Here is a 21916-nt window from a genome sequence, read left to right as displayed (position 1 = left end):
TTTCTTTGTTATGCCATGACTTCTTCACATGGCTGTAGTAGATCTGCTAGTTGATCCTTCCAACGTTAGGGAAATATGAGTAGTTAAACACCGCCAGGTCTGGACTCCCCACCTACATTATAATGTTTCTTCTTGAAATATTTCAGCATCTTCTCTGTACTCTAAGCCAGCTTTCCGCACTCTTATGTTGTCTGAATGTCTTATCCCAAAGGTGTTTTTATCAAAAGGCAACTGGACTTTGTTTTTCCTTGACATTTCGCTTCTCATTCAAGAAGAAACAGAACTGAAGAAACTTCTTGGATGAGAAGGGAAATTTCTTCAGGGGAAAACAAAGTCCAGTTGCCTTTTGATAAAAGCAACTTTGGGACAAATGCAACCTGGATGACTGAGAAACTCCATAGACATTTGGATGTGTTACTTTCCAAATCCCTACTTACCTTTGCTGTTCGCACTGTCAAAAGTTGATTACTTGTTCTATGTTATGTACACTAAGAGTGTAACCACTGGAGACACATTCCTTGTATCTCCAATTGTTGCAGCAGGTTGAGGCTTGCGCCACAATGCTCAATAAAAACGGGACGTGAGACCACGAAGGTGCAAGAGAAACAGGTTTATTGATGCATCGAGTTCACACACACTGGCATCTGAACTGTCCTGGCTTTGTTCAGGACAGGAGTTTTATACCCTCCTAGAGTGGGGGCGTTCACACAGCTATTTGTTCTTCAGTAAAGAGTATACATTTCATATTTGTTCATAGTCGAAACATACATTTTACAGAAAGTTGCATTTTGTAAGGTTACAGTAAAGTTACAGGAAAGGGAGTGAAAGAGTTATATATCAGCAGCCAGACATGCCATCAACTATTCATATGTTTTTTTTCCGGCGCATTGTATCTTACACAGACATTGGTTTCCTGTGTCCTTCCATAGAAGCTGATTGCAACATATTCCAGTAAAATTTATAACAATTTTGAGGAAGAAAGAGATCAGAGTTTAATCAAGGTGCTTATTAAGGACATATTACTGATTTAAAGTATAGAGTCTGGGGGCTCCTATACCCAGGTGATATGGTGAGATTTTGGCCGTTCTCTCCCGGCTGCCTCACAATCACACTTGGCCAATGAGAGCATTCCATTTCCTTCCCATTCCTATTCCTATTTCTATATTCTATTCCATTTCTATTCTTATTCTACTCTACTCTAGCACAAAGATCTAATATCCAAAACTTAATACCTAGTTCTACAAGAGAATTCTTCTTTTTAATGGATCAAGATGTTTCTGCTGCTTCGGAAGACCTTGCCATACTCCATGCATTTCTACAGATTCTCCTGGGTGACTTCTGTGGGCATGAATCAAATTTTGAGAATCAACATGAACCAATTCACATCATTTTTTCCTGCTGTGAGTCCTCTTATGGCTATTAAGGTCACTCCAACTTCTGAATTTCTTTCCACACTCTACACACTGATACGGCTTCTCCCCCGTGTGGATTCTTTTATGGACCGTAAGATTCCTGCCATCTCTGAAACTCTTTCCACAGTCGATGCATTTAAACGGTTTCTCTCCTGTGTGGATCCTATTGTGGGAGGTAAGATGGACACTCTCATTAAAACATTTTCCACACTCCAGGCATTTGTAGGATTTCTTCCCTGAGTGAAGCCTTCTATGGCTCCTGAGTGAATTATTGTGCCTAAAGCTTTTTCCGCACTCGTGACATGTATACGGTTTCTCCCCAGTGTGGATCCTATTGTGGCTACGAAGATAACCACTTCTTCTGAAACTCATGCCGCATTCTGTGCATTTAAAGGGTTTCTCCCCTGTGTGAATCCTTTTATGGATCGTCAGTTCTCCAGAATCACTGAAGCATTTTCCACACTGCTGGCACTGATATGGTTTCTCCCCAGTGTGGGTTCTGCTATGTAGGATATAGCTTTTTTTTGCATTGAAGCTCTTTCCACACGTGTGGCATTCATATGGTTTCTCCCCAGTGTGGAGCCTTTTGTGGCGAGAGAGAGAACCCAAAGCAGTGAAGCATTTGCCACATTCGGTGCACTTATAAGGCTTTTCACCTGTGTGGGTCTTTTTATGAGCAATAAGATTCTTTTGATTAGCGAAGCACTTCCCACACTCGGTGCATTCATACGGTTTCTCTCCACTGTGGATATTTCTATGGGAACTTAAGTGGCTGGATTTACAGAAGCTCTTTCCACATTCCAGGCATTTGTATGGTTTCTCCCCTGTGTGGGTCCGTTTGTGGGCATTAAAGCTGCTAGAATGGGCAAAGCACTTTCCACACTGCAGGCATTGAAAGGGCTTCTCCCCTGTGTGGATTTTGTGATGGGCAGTAAGATGACCAGCTAAACGGAAGCTCTTTCCACACTCCATGCATTGAAATGGTTTTTCTCCCGTGTGGATCCTCCCGTGTGACTTAAGATGACCTTTTTGACTGAAATTCTTTCCACAGTGCAGGCATTTATAAGGTTTCTCCCCTTTATGCATCCTATTATGTTTAGTTAATGTATCAAGTCTATTGAAGCTTTTTCCACACTCCAAGCATTCATAGGGTTTCTCCCCTGTGTGAATCCTCTTATGGGTAGTAAGTGTACCTGGGGCACTGAAGCATTTTCCACACTCTGTGCAGTTATATGGCTTCACTCCAGTGTGGATCCTCTTATGTAAATTGAAATTGCCTTTTTGTACGAAGCTCTTTCCGCACACAGTGCAGTGATATGGTTTTTCCCCTGTATGGATCCTGTTGTGGCAAGCGAGGTCACTTGCAGAGCGGAAGCTCTTCCCACATTCCAGGCATTTACATGAATTATTCCCAGTGGGGCTTTTTTTCCAGAAATTAAGTTTCTTGCTCTGAGTAAACCTTGTTCTGTTCTCCCTGCATTGATGCAACTTCTCCTCTCTGTGGAGGCTTTGATGGGAAGTAAGGGAGGTGCTGCTTTCGAAGCGTTTTCCCCTATTAATCCTTTGATGCTGCTTCCTCTCTTCATGGACCCTCTTATGTGAAATGAGATGACTTTTCTGCCTGAAGGTCCTTCCACAATCCAGACATTTGTGTGGATCCTCTGCTTTGTGAATCTTTTTATGCAATGCAAGAGAAAGGCTTGTACTGAAGCTTTCTGCACACTCCGTACATTTGTACATTTCCCCTCCTTCTTGTATTCTTTCATGTAAAGGAGGAGGAAGGGTCCCTCCGGAATGTTGCCTGCTTTCGTCTTGTTTCTCTCCAGAAGGGCTTTCGCAACAGTCACATAATCCAGATTCATCTCGAAGTGTTTTCCCACACTTTGAACACACTTCTTTTTCTTGGCAATCATCTGTGTCCAATAAGACATTGGTATCTGCACAAGGAAAACCAGAGCAATTCTCCAGCTCAACCGTTAACAGGTTTTCCTCAGAACTTTGCTTTCCATCCATCTTTTCTGCAACTTCCTTTTTGTCTTTTGGCAACGGTGCTGCTGCCTCTTGGCCAGAATCCTCCATCTCCCATCCGTCACCTGCTTGCAACAGGAAAAAAAAAAAGGTTAACACAAATTTAGGTGCAAAAGAGATCAAACACCATTGATGTATATCAAACTTGCTCCAAACTCCCATTTGTTCAAAATATTGTGCTATGCTTGGTATTAACTTGATATAAGATTTGACCTTTGCGGCTTGCTTTTCCTCATTGTTACAGAATGAAAACCTGAACATTTTGGATGAGATCATTTAAAATTGGAGGGGAGGGGAAGGTCCTCAGCTCTACTGTTGAGGATGGAGAACCAATTGGTTTAATTTCAATTTGAGAAAGTAGAAATGTTGAGGGATTTGGGCCTGGAACTGAATTTCAATCTCTTCTCCATTAAGAGGTTTTTGCTTGAACAAAACTGGTTCTAACTGAGCTGTTCATTCATCTTTATCCCAAAGGCGCTTTTTCTTAAGACAACTGGAATTTGTTTCCCTTCTCATCCAAGAAGCTTCTTCAGTTCTGATTGAACAATGGAGGATGGAAGAATTGATATTCCTTGCAGTCATCTGGTCATAAGCACGCTTTCCGACCAGATGACTGCAATGAGTATAAATCCTTCTGATAAAACTTTGGACCCTTTGGGGCTCTTCAGTGTCATCATAATAGAACAAAAAGCAACCAGATGAAAGCAACTTCTAAAAAGCTCTCTAGAAAGTGGGACAGGCAGGATCAGAAATTGGCTAGGATGGAAAACTTCATGGAGACAGTGTGGAGGTTTAAGGCCACTTTATCAGAGTAAGTATGAGTAGAAATGTAGAGCAGGATACTCTCATCTACTCCATACATCGAACAAACTAGCATTTTATTTGAGAAACAAATCGGCTGTTCACGTCCACCACCCTTTCAGTCCAGGGAAAGAGACTCTTTCAGGGAATTGTGCAGTAGGTATCCAAATGAAGTCAGAGATGCTGACACAAACTGTATAAATTTGTGTGTTTGTGTGTCCAATCATACTTGGCCAATAAAGAAATCTATTCTATTTTATTCTATTCATTTATACACACACACTACATACACACATATACATATATACATACACTGTAAATATATATTTACAGTAAAATTAAAATATTTTACATCAATATTTATAGTAAACAAGATAATCAGGTTAACAGGAACACCATGAGGTAAATTTACACAGCGCAAAGAGAAAGAAAAGTGGGAAAGACAGAAACTCCCCTTTAACATTCACAGTAACCAATCACAGCATAGATTGCCTCATGCAGGGGACAGCGCTCTCTCTCTCTCTCTCTCTCTCTCTCTCTCTCTCTCTCTCTCTCTCTCTCTCTCTCTCTCTCTCTCTCTCTCTCTCTCTCTCTCTGTGTGTGTGTGTGTTGTATTTGTGCTGATAAAGAAAGACATGTTGCTCATGTCCCCCACGCTTTCAGTCCAGAGGAAAGAGAATCTGTCTGGGAATTGCGCAGCAGGTGTCCTAAAAGGTCAGAGATGCTGACACAAGCTTGTGTTTTTATGTAAATTAATATGACAGTAAACATTTACAGTAAACAAGAAAGTCAGGCTAACAGGAGCATGATGAGATAAACAAACACCACAAGTTCATCATGAGGTAAAATTTCAGAGCCCACAGTGGAAAAAAGGCGGAAAACCAGGACATTCCCCCTTTACACTCACATTAACCAATCCCAGCATCGATTGCCTCATGCAGGAGACAGCTCTCTCCAACCAATCAGCTGCAATTGAATGATCTGACTCCTTGTACAACACTGTTCCGGCTACTAAATTTCAATATCTTAACAGAATCCCTTACCTAAGGAGGCCATGTTCCTTGCGTTTTCCAGCATGACCTCTTGGTACAAGGCTTTTTGCTCCGAATTCAGCAGGGCCCACTCCTCCACGGAGAAAAACACAGCTACATCCTCAAGCGATACCAAATCCTGACACAGGGAGAGGGGAAAAAATTAAATGTATTCCATGAGCATTCTTAACAATGAACATTTCAATAAATTACTTGAAAGTCCTCTTCTTGATGAACATATTCCATCTGTAGAGTTTCCAAGTTGGGCAAATTTGCATCTTCCCTGGAGGACCTTTCCAAAAACATAAAGTGGAAAGAGCCTCTGGCTAGAGATACATCTAGGTCCGTGATGGCGAACCTATGGCACATATGCCACAGGTGGCACACAGAGCCATTTGTTAGGGCAAATGAGGCGTTGCCCTGTCAGGTCTTCTCTTTTGGCTGTTTTTCGCCCTCCGGAGGGGGTTCCTGAGCAACGACACAGTTGATAATTATTTCACAACGGCAGCTAAACAATCCTTGCGATCCCCTAGCTAGAGATAAATCTAGCCATTTGTTATGGCAAATGAGGCGTTGCCCTGTCAGGTCTAGACTTCGGCCTTCTTTTTTGGCTATTTTTCGCCCTCCGGAGGGGGTTCCTGAACAACGACACAGTTGATGATTATTTCACAATGGCAGCTAAAACAATCCTTGCGATCCCCTAGCTAGAGATAAATCTAGGTCTGTGATGGCGAACCTATGGCATATGTGCTACAGGTGGCACGCAGAGCCATTTGTTAGGGCACATGAGTTGTTGTCCTGTCAGCTCCAGCGCGCAAGCTGGCCAGCTGACTTTGGTCTTCTTTTTCGGCCGTTTTTCGCCCTCTGGAGCCTTCAGGGAAGCCTTCTGAAACCTCCGGAGGGCTTCCAGGGTGGGGAGGCTGTTTTTGCCCTCCCCAGGCTCCTAGAAAGCCTCTGGAGCCTGTGGAGTGTGAAAAAAGAGGTCCATCATGCGCCAAAAGCGGGTGAGAGGGCAGTGTTCACACATACATGCGTGTGGGGTGGTCATGCACATTGCATTATGGGCATGGGCATGCCTGCGTACAACCCCCCCCCTGCACTTCCCCCCCCCTGCTTTTGGCACGTGATGGGGAAAAGGTTAGCCATCACTGATCTAGATAATGTGTTATTGGCTTGGCCGATTCTGCAACCCCATATTCCTTTGCTTTCCACTGATGGGCTGGTGCTTGGATGTGTTGGCCCAATCCAACATTGAGTTGCAATGAGCCAATGAATTATACCAAATCAAGGAAGGTGGGGTTCAACATTTCATTTCTGGGCAAGAGTAAAGCTTGGGCTTTACATTTTACTTTGGGCGTTCTTGTGTTAGTAGCACTTCATAAAACCTTAGTAAGGCCACACTTGGAATACTGGATCCAGTTTTGGACCACATTACAAAAAAGATGCGGAGATTTTGGAAAAAGTGCAGAGAAGGACAACTAAGATGATTAATGGCCTGGAGAGTGAAACGTACGAAGAACGGTTGCAGGAACTGGATGGAACTGGAATTGGGTAGGGCCAGTCTAGAGAAAAGAAGGACTAGGGTTGACGTGATAGTAGTATTCCACCTCATTTTTTGTTGTCCCCTTCTTCTTTTGCCTTCAATGGATAGAACTAAAAAAGGAGAAAAGCAACCTGGAATTAAGGAGAAACTTCCTAGCAGTGAGGTCAGACAATTGTCTGAAATGCTACACGATCTCCTGCTTGAACAGGGGGTTGGACTGGAAGACCTCTAAGGTCCCTTCCAGTTTTATTCAGATTGATTCATTGATTGACCCATTTTATTGTTTCAGCAAAGCTTTCATGACTTTCCATAATTTTCAATCTTGAATACAACATCTTGAATATCCAATATTTGTTTGTTGCTTTCCCTTTGAGAGTGCCACTGATAACAAAAGTAAGATTTTATGTCTGTCAAGTTTTGTGTCCTTTGGCATTTTGACTGGAATGATATGGAACGTTGGTCTTATTGGGAAGCTGCCAATGAATTACATTCATAATGAGGCAGCAGGTAAATAGCCAGTATACCTGAAGGGTAGGAGAGCCCCCAGACTCCCCTATAATGGAAGAACAATCAAGGCAGCATATTAATTGACCTTTTAGCTTGCTTAATATATGTTACAAATCCTACTGGAACATAAGTTGCAAAAGGCTTGAAGACTTGGGCACAGGAAACAGATGGTGTTTGTGTAAGATATGAAACTGCCATTTTAGCGTATTAATAAACCTTGGCATTAAAAGGTTGCTCATGCTAACTTTTTCACTTCTCTTTCTGTAACTTTGCTGTAACTTTCCAAATATATTTGTAGGACATAAGTGTGAAATGTAAGTATTGCTTATGATGAGTAAGGCAGATCGACGCCCCTGACTGGGTGGCCGTCTCAGGGGTGTGGGCAAACAGCCCATAAGAAAGGGGAAAGGTTTACTCAAAACTTAGAAGCTGGAAAAGTATAAAAGTACTGTCTTGGGCATAACCAAGACAGTTCAGAATTGTGTATGAACACACTGGACTCGATGCATCAATAAACCTGTTTTCTCTAGCACCTTGTGGTCTCACGTCCCATCTTTGGCGAACTGAGGTAAAAGACCCCAGTCCGCCGCAACAATACAACATGTTTCTGTACAAGATGTCAAGCTCAAGCATAGGAGACAAGGAAGAAGCCCCCCCCCCAAAGAGTGCAGGAATCCTACACTCAGGAGTCCCTGAGTCACAACACTGAGTTGATAATTTTTCACAATGGCAGCTAAACAATCCTTGCTATCCCCTGGCTTAAAACACATCACCATGAGACGGCCTCAGGAAAGCAGTCCTCCAAAGGATTTAGCAGTAGTTTTGTGACTGTTTGAAGCCACAACGGCACTGAAAAAAGTTCCTTGTGGCTGTTTTTCACGCTTACGACCGTTGCAGCATCCCCCACGAGACCTAAATTCAACCGCTTGGCCACTGAATCATACTTATGATGGTTGCAGTGTCCCGGGGCCATGGGAATCCCTTTTTGATACCTTCTGACAAGCAAAGCTAACGGGGGAATCCAGTTTTGCATAGCAACTGCATTACTAACTTAACAACTGTGGTGATTCATTTAACAATTGCGGCAAGAAAAGTCATAAAATGAAGCAAAACCCGCTTAACAAATCTCGCTTTTAGCAACAGACATTTTGCGCTCAATTGTGCTCATTTGATGAGATTATCTAGGAGTAGGAGTCCCAGGCCAATCATTCAAATAATGCAAATCACACTGAAGGAATAAACGGAGTGAAGTACCAATAACTGTCGAGGGCTCAAGTGTGTCTTGCACAAACCTGGTATAAAAGATAGACAGCAGTCATTTTTGCATGAAATAGTAGGGCACATATAGGTGGTAGCAATGACAGCGTGCAGGGTTCCATTTAGTTTTAGAGGAGCAAACTAAATATTTGCCACGTTTACCCTCGGAAAGCTGTTTCGTTCTACTTTTCCCTATTTTTGAATACTGCATGCAACTTTCCTGTATTTTCTGGTTGTATTCCGATGAGGGGAGACTCAGATATAACTGTGAAGTGATGTCCCGGTGTGTGGAAGCCGTACGGATCTGGATGGATGACAACCGACTCAAGCTCAACCCTTCCAAGACGGAGTGGCTGTGGGTACCAGCCCCCCGGTTCAGCCAATTAATTCCATCATTGGCCATTGGGGGCATCCATCTTGCCCCCGTGGAGCGGGCGCGCAATTTGGGCGTCCTCCTAGATGCCCGGCTGTCCATGGATGACCATGTGACAGCCGTGGCAAGGGGGGCGTTCCACCAGGTTCGCCTGGTGCGCCAATTGCGCCCCCTACTGGACCGGGATGCCTTGCGCACAGTCACTCATGCGCTGGTGACGTCTCGCTTGGACTACTGTAACGCTCTCTACATGGGGCTTCCCTTGAAATGCACCCGGAGACTGCAGTTGGTCCAGAACGCTGCCGCGCGGGTAATTATGGGGAGTACTAGGTACTCCCACGTGACACCGCTCCTGCGCGAGCTGCACTGGCTTCCTGTGGCCTACCGGGTGCGTTTCAAGGTTTTGATAACTATCTTTAAAGCGCTCCATGGCTTAGGACCTAGTTACTTGCGGGATCGTATTCTGCCCCATACATCCCTGCGACCAATTCGCTCGCACAGAGAGGGGCTCCTCCAGGTGCCGTCCGCTAGACAATGTCGTGGGGCGGCGCCTAGGAGTAGAGCCTTCTCTGTGGCGGGCCCAGCCCTGTGGAATGACCTCCCTCCGGATATTAGGAATACCTCCGACCTCCGCTCCTTCCGTATTAAGCTTAAGACCCACCTATTCCAAGCAGCTGGCCTGGCTCAACTTTGATTTAGCCATATCGCTCCTGACGGGTTTTTAACTGGGTATTTTAATTACATTTAATTTCTAGGGGTTTTAGATACAGTATTTTAATTGTTTTTATTAATCGATCTCCTCCTGATATATATGTATGTATGTTTTAGTGTACCTTGTTATATGTTTGTTTTGTTTGCATATTTATTTCGAATGTTTTGTTGTACGCCGCCCCGAGTCCTTCGGGAGAGGGCGCGGCTTAGAAATAAATATATTATTATTATTATTATTATTATTATTATTATTAACATGACAAAATGAGTGGACCAGAGGAATGGCGTCGATATAGTTTACTTTGACTTCAGTAAGGCTTTTGATAAGGTAGACCATAACCTACTACTAGATAAAGTAGAAGAATGTGGGTTTCACCACCAAATGGATTCGTAACTGGCTGACCAACCGCACTCAATGTGTAGTTCTCAATGGAACTGCATCTACATGGAGGGAAGTATGCAGTGGAGTACCCCAAGGCTCTGTTTTAGGCCCAGTACTCTTCAACATCTTCATCAATGATTTGGATGAGGGAATAAATGGGGAACTCATCAAATTTGCAGATGACAAGAAGCTGGCAGGAATAGCCAACACTCCAGAAGATAGGCTTAAGATACAGAAGGATCTTGACAAACTTGAACATTGGGCACTATCTAATAAAATGAAATCCAATAGTGACAAGAGTAAGGTTCTACATTTAGGCAACAAAAAGGAAATGCACAGGTACAGTATAGATGATACCTTGCTCAATAGTAGTAACTGTGAGAGGGATCTTGGAGTCCTAGTGGACAACCATTTAAATATGAGCCAGCAGTGTGCAGCAGCTGCCAAAAAAGCCAACACAGTTCTAGGCTGCATAAACAGAGGGATAGAATCAAGATCACATGAAGTGTTAATACCACATTATAAGGCCTTGGTAAGGCCACACTTGGAATACTGCATTCAGTTCTGGTCTCCACGATGTAAAAAAAGATGTGGAGACTCTAGAGAGAGTGCAGAGAAGAGCAACAAAGATGATTGGGGGACTGGAGACTAAAACATATGAAGAACGGTTGCAGGAACTGGGTATGTTTAGCTTAAGAGAAAGAAGAACTAGGGGAGACATGATAACAGTGTTCCAATATCTCAGGGTTGCCACAAAGAAGAGGGAGTCAAACTATTCTCCAAGGCACCTGAGGGTAGAACAAGAAGCAATGGGTGGAAACTAATCAAGGAGAGAAGCAACTTAGAACTGAGGAGAAATTTCCTGACAGTTAGAACAATTAATCAGTGGAACAGCTTGCCTCCAGAAGTTGTGAATGCCCCAACACTGGAAGTCTTTAAGAAGATGTTGGATAGCCATCTGTCTGAAATGGTATAGGGTTTCCTGCCTAGGCAGGGGGTTGGACTAGAAGACCTCCAAGGACCCTTCCAACTCTACTATTATATTGTATTGTATTATTGTATTGTAACTGAGCTCTCTGGATGTGCTTTTTAACCCGATAATATAACAATGACAGAGTTGGAAGGGACCTTGGAGGTGGTATATAAGGTCTCGTAGCTCAGTGGTGGGCAACCTTTTTTTTTCAACTGAGCCAAATCTCGCCAAAACCACGATTGAAATTTATTTTGAGAACCACATTTTTAAAACCGAAAATACATAGGATGGTACACTGTTTTTAGTTTCAATAAACTCTGGCATTTGAAGCACGCAAGTCTTAAAGCTGTCAAGTTACAAGATCCTTGCATCCCTAACCCTTTAGGAAAAAAACCCCAAGGGGTCTTCAAACCTGACAGCTTTAAGACTTGTGGACTTCAACTCCCAGAATTCCTCCTCCAGTCATGTTGGCTCAGGAACTCTGGCATTGAAGCATGCAAGTCTTAAAGCTGTCAAGTTGCAAGACCCTTGCACCCCTAACCCTTTAGAAAAAAAAAACCAGGGTCTTCAAACCTGACAGCTTGAAGACTTGTGGACTTCAACTCCCAGAATTCCTCCTCCAGTCATGTTGGCTCAGGAACTCTGGCATTGAAGCATGCAAGTCTTAAAGCTGTCAAGTTGCAAGACCCTTGCACCCCTAACCATTTAGGGAAAAAAAACCAGGGTCTTCAAACCTGACAGCTTGAAGACTTGTGGACTTCAACTCCCAGAATTCTGAGAATTGAAGTCCACCAAGGGCATCAATCATATTAGCCCAGGGATCTGCAAAATTGGCTCTTAAGACTGGTGGACTTCAACTCCCAGAATTCTGAGAATTGAAGTCCACCAGTCTTAAAACAGCCAACTTTGCAGACCTCTGTGTTAGCCCAAAGCCTGGCGCTGGGCCGGCCTTGCTCCCCCATTGGGGGAGCCCCAAGAAGCAAGGAGGGAGAAAAAGAGACAGAGGCCAAGGAGCTTCTCCCCCCCCCCCCGGCAAAAATCTTATCAGGGAGCCGGTGGGCAGTAGCAAATTAGCTGATCAACGCGGCGTGATCGGCTAATTTGCTACTGTCCGCCCGGCTCCCCGGTTAGATTTTTGCTGGGAGGGGGCGGGGGGGGGAAGCTCCTTAGCCTCCATTTCTTTTTCTGCCTCCTCGCTTCTCGTTCCCGCCCGACTTCAGGACCCTCCCTAATCATTGTGGGTCGAAAAGAAAAAAGGGAAAGGGGCGCTTGTTTTGAAGTGCCCGAGAGGAGGGAGGGGAGCGGGCGCCCGGCACACAGAAGAGCTGCTTTAAAGTGTGTAAAGAGCCGCATGTGGCTCGCGAGCCGCAGCTTGCCGACCACTGTCCTAGCCCAAGCAGGAGACCTTATATTCCATTCCAGACAAATGAGACTGTCCACTCTCTTCTTAAAGGCCTCCAGTGATGGAGCAGCTAAAACTTCTGAAGGAAAGCCATTCTACTGGTTAACTGTTCTCACTATTACAAAAAATAATAATCCCTTAATTCTAGGTTGCTTCTCTCCTTGGTTAACGTCCATCCATTGTTTCTTGTCTTGCCTTCTGTTATTGGAGGCTTCTTCAATAGATCAGACTGGCACTTTAAGGGAGGGGAGATGCCTCCTACCTGAGTTGGAAGCTGAACCGCTGTTAATCCTCTGCTACAAAGAACTGAAGTTCCAGGAGATGAAGACAAGGCCATGAGAGTATCTAGGAGTGGGGGGGAAAAACAGCAAAGGAATAAATTGCTATCAAACACCCAAACTGTATTGGTGAAGCTACAGTGCAGAAGGGCAATTCTACCTATATTTAAGCTAACTAGGGAATCAGTTTATTTGAGTACTTTGCAGCCACAGCAACAATACATAGAAGCTGCTAACATTGGGTGAGAGGAAAACTGAAAGGTGTGGAAGGACCAGGGACTGGATTCAGAGGCAGATGATCTCAGCCTGAATTTATGCATTGAAGCACCACAGAGGTGGATTCTGGATGCCTCAAGTAGATCCCATCCCATCTCCCAGGGAGCTGTGCTGAGTTGTTAATCAGGAATACTAGGTCTGGCCTGGCACCAACAAAGAGGAAGTGAGCCCCACTTCCCTAAATTTGGCATGATTCATTGGCTCATTGCATTGGGTAAAATTAACTCAATGTTGGACTGGGCCAACACAATCCAGTGTCACTAAAAAGAAGGACAGTTGTTTTTCACACTTATGACCATTGCAGCATTCCCGTGGTCACATGATCAACGTTCAGACACTTGGCAACAACTGATTTATATTTCTTATAGTGTCAGTCCAACTTGGAAAGAGATTTGGAGGCCTGCCTTTGCAAATGCAATTCAATAATCCTTTGTTTGTACATCAGAGTTGTCTGTCGAATTAGTGAGCATAAATTTTGGATGTTTTAAAATCTCACACACTGGTTCATTGTTCTCACTGTCAGAAAATTTCTCCTCAGTTCTAGGTTGCTTTTCTCCTTGATTAGTTTCCATCCATTGCTTTTTAATCCTGCCCTTGGGAGCTTTGGAGAATAGGTTGACTTTCTCTTCCTTGTGGCAACCACTCAACTAATGGAATATTGCTATCCTGTCATCCCTAGTCCTTCTTTTCATTCAACTAGTGTGAGGGGAAAGTAATCATAGTGCAGGCCTTTGCTTCTTGATAGATGCCTATGGGCCTGATATTTCTTTGGCAAGGTTTATTGTATTCAATGTTCATCTGTATGATCTCTTTAAAAGCATGGTATTCAATACTATTGTGTCTATTAAAAAGTTGTAACCTGCAAGTATGTTGAAATAGTGTGTCTCAATACTGTTGGTAGATGAGTTTGCAGGGTGAGTCGAGCTGAGATCGAGGAAAAAGAGGAACTGTCAGGTTGTAATGTAGGGAAAAATAACTATGTTGTGACATTGTGGTTAGAGGAAGAGAAAACTGCCACAGTTGCTGTGACAAACAAGGCAGAATTTTGAGTCTTGTGCTTTGTTGTATATAGTGGCATGTTGGACAGTGAGTCAGGGCCAACCAGCCTCAAACTGTCCCTTTTGACTGCTTGTCTGATTGACCCTCATTACAATGTGATTTTTCTGTAAATACTTGCTGTTTGATATAATTTGAAATTTAATAAAGCATGTAGGATCCTTTATAAATTATTGTCCTTAATACAGGACTCTAAGTGAGATGCCTTATGCCATAAGGCTTATGGTGTGTTGCCTGTTCAATTTCTTACTAGTGCAGCTATGCTCCTTATCAGGTGTTTTCTGACACTAGACACACCCAATTCCAACAACCGTTCTTTATATGTTTTAGCCTCTACTCCCTTAATCATCTTTTGTTGCTCTTCTCTGCACTCTTGAGCATCAGAACCCTGACCCACATAATGTCCACCCTCCCCATCAGATACTCAGAAGAGAAACAAAAACTAGTTTCACAGGTGGGATTTGCCCTTTGGAATAGCCTACTACAGCAATGTTTCTCAACCATAAGCAGCTTTAACATACGTGGACTTCAACTCTCAGAATTCCCCAGCCAGTTATCCTATGCTGGCTGGAGAATTCTGGGAGCTGAAGTCCACATAGCTTAAAAGTTGCCAAGGTTGAGACATGCTGGTCTATAGGAAAAGGGTGACACCTGTTTAAATGGACACAAGACTTTAAAAAAACAGTTAAATTAAACAATGAAAAGGAATTCAGGAATGAAATGAACTCCTGGCAAAGTCAATCCCGAGGGTTAAAGGGCATCAGAAGGAGCCTTTACCTGGTGCTCTCTCCGGAGGTGGCTCGTCCTGAGCAACTCCCCGAAACAGCAGCTCCTGGGAGGGATCGCCCCCTTTCCCTCCAGCCGGGTTAGCATCCATTGAAGCCCAAGCCTTCTGGATCTGAAGCAGCACCAGAGAGAGAAAAAGGAAGTCACGGGAAACGATCGGGAAGGGCCGGCGGAATAGTCTCCCCAAGGAGAAGGTGGGGACTGCAGGAGCGATCTTAGAAGCGCCCCAAGAAGCTGCACTGAAGGCTCACCTGTCCAAGCATTTCCCCAGGTGGGAAGAAGGGAGATTCTTACCTGGCGCTCAAAAGGAAAGAGGCGGCTCTGTTCCTCGCTTGGACTTCGCTTCCCAAGAGATGCGCGCAGGGAAAGATCCGCGATCTGCTTTCCTCGCAGCCCCGCCGGCCACGCTGCCTTCCTTCCCGGCCACGCACTTGGATTTCCCCTTCTCGGAACGACCCCAGCCGTTGCAGAGCCCAAGCAGGAAACGCTTACAGTTCCTCCTCTCCCCGTCCAGCTCCTCCCATTCTCTAAACGGGGCAGAGCATCGCCGACTTGGTGGTCCCCCTGTCTGCGCCCTACCTTGTGCCACGGGGGGGGTATGGAATGGGTCCCGGGTGGGATGATCGCCTGGGCAGGGAGTCCAGGGCTGCTTCTCCCGAGGCAGTCAGAGAGACGGGAGGAGAGGGACGGGACGAAGCCTGGGGAACGGGAAGAGGGGAGGGAGAGGGATGCGGAGCAGCAAAGTTAGAAGGGAACCGTCCTTTAACAGAATAACAGAGTTGGGGGCACCTTGGAGGTCTTCTAGTCCAACCCCGAGGCAGTCAGAGAAACAGGGGAGAGACGGAGGGGAGGAAACCCAGGGATGGGAATTTGGTCACGTAAATCATGTGGTTTATCCGGCAACGGTCATGGGAAAAACGTTCAAAAGTCCCTTTTTTCAGTGGCATTGTAATTTCAAACGGTCACTAAATGAATTCTCTATGTGTTGGAAATGCAGAGGTTCCCAACACCTGCAGCTGATAGATCCCTATAACGTGGTATATCAATTGAGAGGAGGAGGTGTTGGATGGAAATAAAGTTTCCTCCGTGGGTTCGGATTTCCCAGCTGGAGCAAAAGAATTTAGGAAGCAAAGTTTTTTTCTTTCTTTCAGGAAGGCAAGACCAACAGTGGCTGGACCAGAGTTCCTGGGTGGGCTGACACCGATATACAGTAAGTGTAGATTTTTATTCCATTTTCCTCTTTGAAGTCCTTTTGCTTTCTTTGTACTTTTGGAAGAAATGTCCCTCTGGGTTCAGCTCCCAGTGGGGGAAAAGACACTGGAAACATGGAGGCTGCTTGGAAAGATGGTTTTAATGGTGGACAGGACCACATGGCTTGAGCTCCTGAAGAGAAAAGGGGAATCCCATGCTTCCAGATGTTGGGTGAAGAAGAAAAAGAGAAAGAAGGGCTGAAAGTTCCTGGCTTTATACTCGCTGTTCGGCCCCATCTCTGTTTCCTGTTCCTGTGTAAGAAAATGTATTCTTTTTTTAAAAAATAATTTTTTTTCTTTAAAAAAACAAGACAACACATACAGAAGAAAAGCAAGGAGAAAAAACAACTTTCCTCAATTTCATCAAGCATGTCGTTTGGTTACAAGTTTTTGTGCATCAGTTTTTACAATTAAAAATAAAGTCACTGGTTATCCATTAAACCTAACGAAATATTTCATTGAGCATTATGTGTTCAGATTACCATTAATATTCTTTCATTTGTGACGGCCCTTATTTCCTTGAATCCATAATAATCTATTAGGTAACGATAAGTCTTTATAGAATTATAATATCGCCTATTCCTAGAGAGGGAAAGCAAAGATTAAAACAAAAGATTCCCATTAATTCATATTGTACATTTATACCTTCAGTTAACCATAATGTTATCAATCATCCACAGCTCCAAAAATAATTTTTCATTGTTAATTATTAATCCATATAGTCATTAAGTATTTCAATTCATATATGTATCCATTGTTCATTACATCTTTACAAGTGTATCTAATTTTTCATCAGCGCTTGTTTGAAGTTTTTGTGTTGCTTGCATCATTGACTCTAGTGATATAGGCTTCTCTTTTTCCTGCTGAATCGTTGTTTGTATTAATCTTTGTGCTCCTGCCGGTGAAGAGGCAGGGGTCGTTGTTGTGGAGCCCACTGGTGTTGTCTTTCTACTCATGTTCCTAATTTATTCCCTCTTTTTCTTTTCGTAGCTCAATCCAGTTGCAATGACCTGTAAGAGAAAGAAGGGAGAAAGAAAGAAAAAGGAAAGGGAGAAGAGAGAAAAAAGCATGTAGTGATTAGGTAGAAAAAGTAGGCAGAAAGGTCAAAATTAAGGTAAAAATGATATAGAAAGTGTGGTAGAAAATAAAGGAAGAAAGGGCAAAAAGACAATCTATAAAAGTAAGGGTAGATATAAGAAGGGGGAGAAAAAAGAAAAAAATCTATATTTCAAAAAAGTAAAAAGGGAAACATACACAAAAATTATTCAATGCTTCAGGGCTTCAACAAAAAATGGAACGAACAACAACAACAACAACAAAAAGAATCATCACATCCCAGGCAAAGTAATGTAAACACTGGCTGTCAAAAACATAAAGGAGAGAGTTCAAAGGTTTTTTTCCTTCTTGATGTAGAGATCTTTCCAATTTTCCCTTAAACATTTTCATTCATCTTCCAAAATAGGTTTCCAGACACGAAAGATCCGCTAGAAACACCTGCGTAAACAACTGTGATTCTTGCTTCTTATCAGGTCTTAACCTTGAATGAGAGAGTTTTTCTCTAAATAATTCCAGCAGTAAGATTTGGTAACGTTGTTTCAAGATCCACTAGATGGCAGTGTTAATTTGTATCCAGTCCCTAGCTAGCCCCTTAAAGCTCTGCCTTTAAAAAGAAATATTAAAAAAAAAGGAAAACCAGGGACTACGGAAATAGTAAGAAAAGGGAAAAAAGCAAAGGAATCTTTAAGGCATAATAAAAAAAGAGAATAGTCCCAGTCAAACCACTTCCAAAAAACAAAAAGTTAAAAGTAAAGAGAAAGCTTCAACAACGAATCCACAGGAAAGTTAAAAATTAGACCAGAAGTTTTGGAAAGAGGAAGAAAAAAGGGGTTTTGCAACCCTCAACTAAGTTTTAGTTTTCTGGGTGTGGGTTTTTTTTTTAACCTCCTCTTTTACTACTTCAGGTGTTGAGGGAGAGACGACATTCTGGTTTTTGCACTTCTGGCAGCCTCAACTGTTGTTATTTAATGCTGTTTTAGCATCTCTTTGAAGTTCTTTCTCCACCTTCATCTGGATCTGCTTCATGTTTAACAGAGTTTATTACATACTAGCTTCAACCATAGTGGTTTCCACCAAGGTTCTCTGTTCCGGCGAGAACAGAGGTTTAATCTCATTGGTCGAAGGATCTGACAGCTCCCTATAAAAGGGCTGCTGTCAGACTCAACCTTTGTTGGATTGTTCTCACTTGGTGAATTTAATAAAGAGCTGTTGTTACCGTTAGCCTGTGTGTGCCTATCCATTACCCAATCTAACACTGGCGACGAAGGTGGGATTGGAAGGCAACTAGGCGAAACAAAAAGAGCGTAGCAATCCAGCAAGTACATCTAGCCCAGAGCTCAGTGCGGCTTCGAGCAGCCATTTTTGAGCGGCAAAATCAAAACACCCTCAGGACGCAAAATGGCCATGCACGCCCCACTGACTCCGTATGACCTAGTCACTGAGCACTGGGACTCATACATGCTATAGTTTGACTGTTTCCTCGAGACCAATGACCTCATGGGCCTTTCTGAAGGAGAAAGAAGAACATGTTCCTCGATTACTGTGGCAGGAAGTGTTTGAAACTGCCAAAGACCTGTCAGAACCAACGCTGCTACAATCGGTCACTTGGTCCGTGTTCTAGCAGACGCTGAGGACCCACTACGCTCCCAAGCCATCTAAGCACGTTTGCCAGCATGAATTTAACATTCGCAACCAGCGGGAAGGCGAATCAATCAACGAGTACGTTGCAGCGCTACGAAGGGTCACAGTGTACTGCGAGTTCTGAGACCTAGACAAACTCATTCTTGACCACAAAATTTGCGGTGTGCGGAACATTAATTTACAGAGGAGGTTACTTGCCAAGTCTAACCTCAGTCTCCAAATTGCCTTGGACGAGGCCAGGGCGTCAGAATCGGCCATCAAGTCCACAGAGACACTGCAGTGTCAAAACACTCCGCAAGACACGCAGAAGAATACACACATTCACCACGAGGCTACAGAGCTCTGAAGGTGAAGAAGATGACAGCTGGCACATGTGCAGTAGCCGCGCCAAGGCAGAGCGCAAATTCGAACGATTCCCACCTTGCACTAGCTGCGGAGACCATGCCCAATCGGCTTGCTGTTTCCGCGATGCTACCTGCCAGTGCTGCGAGCGAAAAGGGCACATCGCCAAGGTGTGCAGAAGCGAGCACCCCACGATGACCTGGCAGCCAAGAAGCCAAGCTAACCGACGGCAGAGGCCCAACCAAGGGGCATAGCAGAAGCCACCACGGCGCTCAGAGGGCGATGTCAGAGTCACCTACCACACCTCAATCGGCCAAGTCCGCACTAGGCGGCCAAAAAGCTGAAGGTCACAGTCCTCATCGAGGGCTCTCCATGCGAGATGGAGATCGACATGGGGTCATCACTGACCATCATGCCATGGTCTACGCTCAAGCGGGCTATCCCTAGCCTGAAGAAGCAGCATCTACGTGCCCCCGACATCTGCCTTCACGATTACCAGGGGAACCGAGTCCCCATCGTGAACCAGGGCACCTTCCGGGTACAATTCAAGAAATACAGCGGCCATCTCTCAGTAATGGTGGTCAGCAGCGACCTGCAGAGCCTCCTGGGGCTTGACTGGTTTGAAGCCCTGGGCATAGAAGTGACCGGTATCAATGCCTTGAAAGACGAAAGCGCTGAAGCGATCTTTAAGGAGTTTGAGGACGTCTTCGGCACCGGTCTGGGTAAGTATGTGGGAACTCCAATCTCCTTTAATTTGGACCCCAGCATAGCCTCCATAAGGCTAAAACCCAGGAGAGTACCTTTCGCTCTCCGCCCCAAAATAGATCTGGAAATTGACAAGCTCGTAGGCCAGGGAATCCTAGAGCTGGTTGATCACGCATGCTGGGAGACTCCTATAGTGACACCTCTCAAATCTGACAGGTCTGTCTGCATCTGCGCAGACTACAAATGCACAATCAATAATGTGTTACAACAAAGTGCTTGCCCTGTACCAATTGTACAGCACCTATTACATTCATTAGGCCCCAGCAAAGTATTTGCTAAATTGGACATGGTGCAGGCATACCAATAATTGCCTGTAGATGGCGCTATGGCAGAGGCCCAAACCATTGTGACACACGGGTGCATTCAATTGCCACCGCCTGCAATTTGGTGTTAGTATCACCTCTGGACTGTCATGGAACGGCTTTTGCAGGGGATTCCAGGAGTCATCCCCTATTTCGATGACATCTTGGTATCGGATGCAAATGAGGCGCAACTTTTTAAACATGTATGAACTGTTTTGGCTCGAAATAGAGACAAGGGCCTCCGTCTCAAGAAAAAAAAATGCCAAATTAATGTGCCAAGGGTTGAATTTCTAGGGTACCTAATCGACGGCTCTGGGGTTCACCCGACCTCAAAAAAAACGAAAGCAATTCAGGATACCCCTACACCTCGCAATCAAACCGAGCTACAAGTGTTCCTCGGGCTCCTTAATTTCTACAGCGTCTTTCTTAAACAGAAAGCCACCATTGCTGAGCCCTTACACCGTCTCCTGGCTAAGAATGCTAAGTGGTCCTGGGGTAGAGCCAAAGCCACTGCATTTGCCATGGTAAAAAGACTTCTCTCGCTGGACAATTTCCTGGTGCAGTACAGCCAGATCCTGCCACTGGTGTTGACCTGTGACGCTTTACTGTTTGGCGTCGGAGCCATCCTCAGCCACCGCATGCCCAATGGAACCGAGGCTCCAATAGCCTTTTACTCTAGGACCTTGTCCATTGCCAAGTAGAACTACAGCCAGCTGGACCGTGAGACTTTGGCTGCAGTGGCTGGAGTAAAAATGTTCCATGAGTACCTATACGGCCGTGATCTCGAACTCATTACGGACCACAAACCACTACTAGGCTTACTGGCTGTGGACCAACCTACTCCTGTGTCATCACCGCGGATGATCAGATGGATCATCTTTCTTGCTGCCTACTCCTACCGTGTCATCCACCGACCAGGCTCCACTTTGGGGCACGCTGACACCTTGAGCCGTTGCCCACTGCCAGAACTTCCTGCTGACTCTACCCCCGAGACACCAGTCCTTCTCATTGACTACCTAGAGACTGCTCCTGTCTCGTCCAGTGACGTTAACCGTCACTCTGCAAATGACTCCACCATCAAACAAATTTTGAACTGGGTGTGGAGGGGATGGCCCAAGGAGCCTGTTGGGTCTGAATTCAAAATGTACCATTGTAAACGTGACGAGTTATCTATTGTAAATGGCTGTTTACTGTGGGGGGACTGGGTCGCTGTTCCACCCAAACTGCGCATTGCAGTATTAGAGGCCTTACACGTAGGGCATCCTGGAATTGTCCGGATGAAGTCTTTGGCTAGGAGTTATGTGTGGTGGCCTAACATGGACAGGGAGATCAAAGAATGGGTGGCTACCTGCACACCATGCCAGGAGTCCAGACCAGCTCCCCCAGTGGCGCCCGCTAAGGTGTGGGAGTGACCTCAAGCACCAAGATCTAGGGTGCACATTGATTTTGCTGGCCCAGTTCATGGCCAGACATTCCTCGTAGTTGTGGACACCTACTCGAAATAGCTAGAGGTAGTCCTGATGACCTCCAAATTGGCAGAAGCAGTCATCAAGGTACTATGGAGACTTTTCTCCACGCACGGCATGCCTGATGTCCTGGTCTCTGACAAAGGGCCCCAATTCACGGCCATGCAATTTGAGACTTTTCTAGCAGCTCAGGGAATCAGACATGCCCTGGTCGCGCCATACCATCCGGCCTCCAATGGTCAGGCGGAGAGAATGGTGAGATCTGCAAAAGAGGCCCT

At 44.7% G+C, this 21916-nt stretch overlaps 1 protein-coding gene and 1 long non-coding RNA gene across 2 annotated transcripts in view; one reads left to right on the top strand and one right to left on the bottom strand.

Annotated features, from left to right (window-relative positions):
- LOC309385259 overlaps positions 1-21916 on the top strand; it is a 156610-nt gene that overhangs the window by 56951 nt on the left and 77743 nt on the right. Inside the window, exon 3 of the long non-coding RNA XR_014174192.1 lies at positions 15968-16026. This is a non-coding gene — a long non-coding RNA (uncharacterized lncRNA). The remainder of the gene's footprint in view (positions 1-15967; positions 16027-21916) is intronic.
- On the bottom strand, positions 605-15368 carry LOC309385257 (uncharacterized protein). The gene is made up of 5 exons (XM_081939498.1): positions 15111-15368; positions 14808-14928; positions 12683-12765; positions 5285-5411; positions 605-3505 (listed from the first exon to the last, which is right to left on the bottom strand). The coding sequence occupies exons 2-5, from the start codon at positions 14905-14907 to the stop codon at positions 1386-1388; spliced, it is 2430 nt and encodes an 809-aa protein (XP_081795624.1). The 5' UTR covers positions 14908-14928; positions 15111-15368; the 3' UTR covers positions 605-1385.

This window comes from Natrix helvetica (assembly GCF_964273705.1).
Source record: "Natrix helvetica genome assembly, chromosome: 1".
NCBI classification, from domain to species: domain Eukaryota; kingdom Metazoa; phylum Chordata; class Lepidosauria; order Squamata; family Natricidae; genus Natrix; species Natrix helvetica.
Note: the sequence above shows the minus strand (reverse complement) of the source record. Positions and strands in the feature narration are given on the sequence as shown.

Excerpts from the sequence above, each read along its gene's own strand:
- LOC309385257 (XM_081939498.1), bottom strand. The coding sequence starts at position 14,907 with ATGGATGCTAACCCGGCTGGAGGGAAAGGGGGCGATCCCTCCCAGGAG. Across the intron at positions 5,412-12,682 it reads CGGTTCAGCTTCCAACTCAG|GATTTGGTATCGCTTGAGGA; the intron begins GTAGGAGGCATC and ends TCCCTGTGTCAG. Across the intron at positions 3,506-5,284 it reads AAGGAACATGGCCTCCTTAG|GTGACGGATGGGAGATGGAG; the intron begins GTAAGGGATTCT and ends TGTTGCAAGCAG.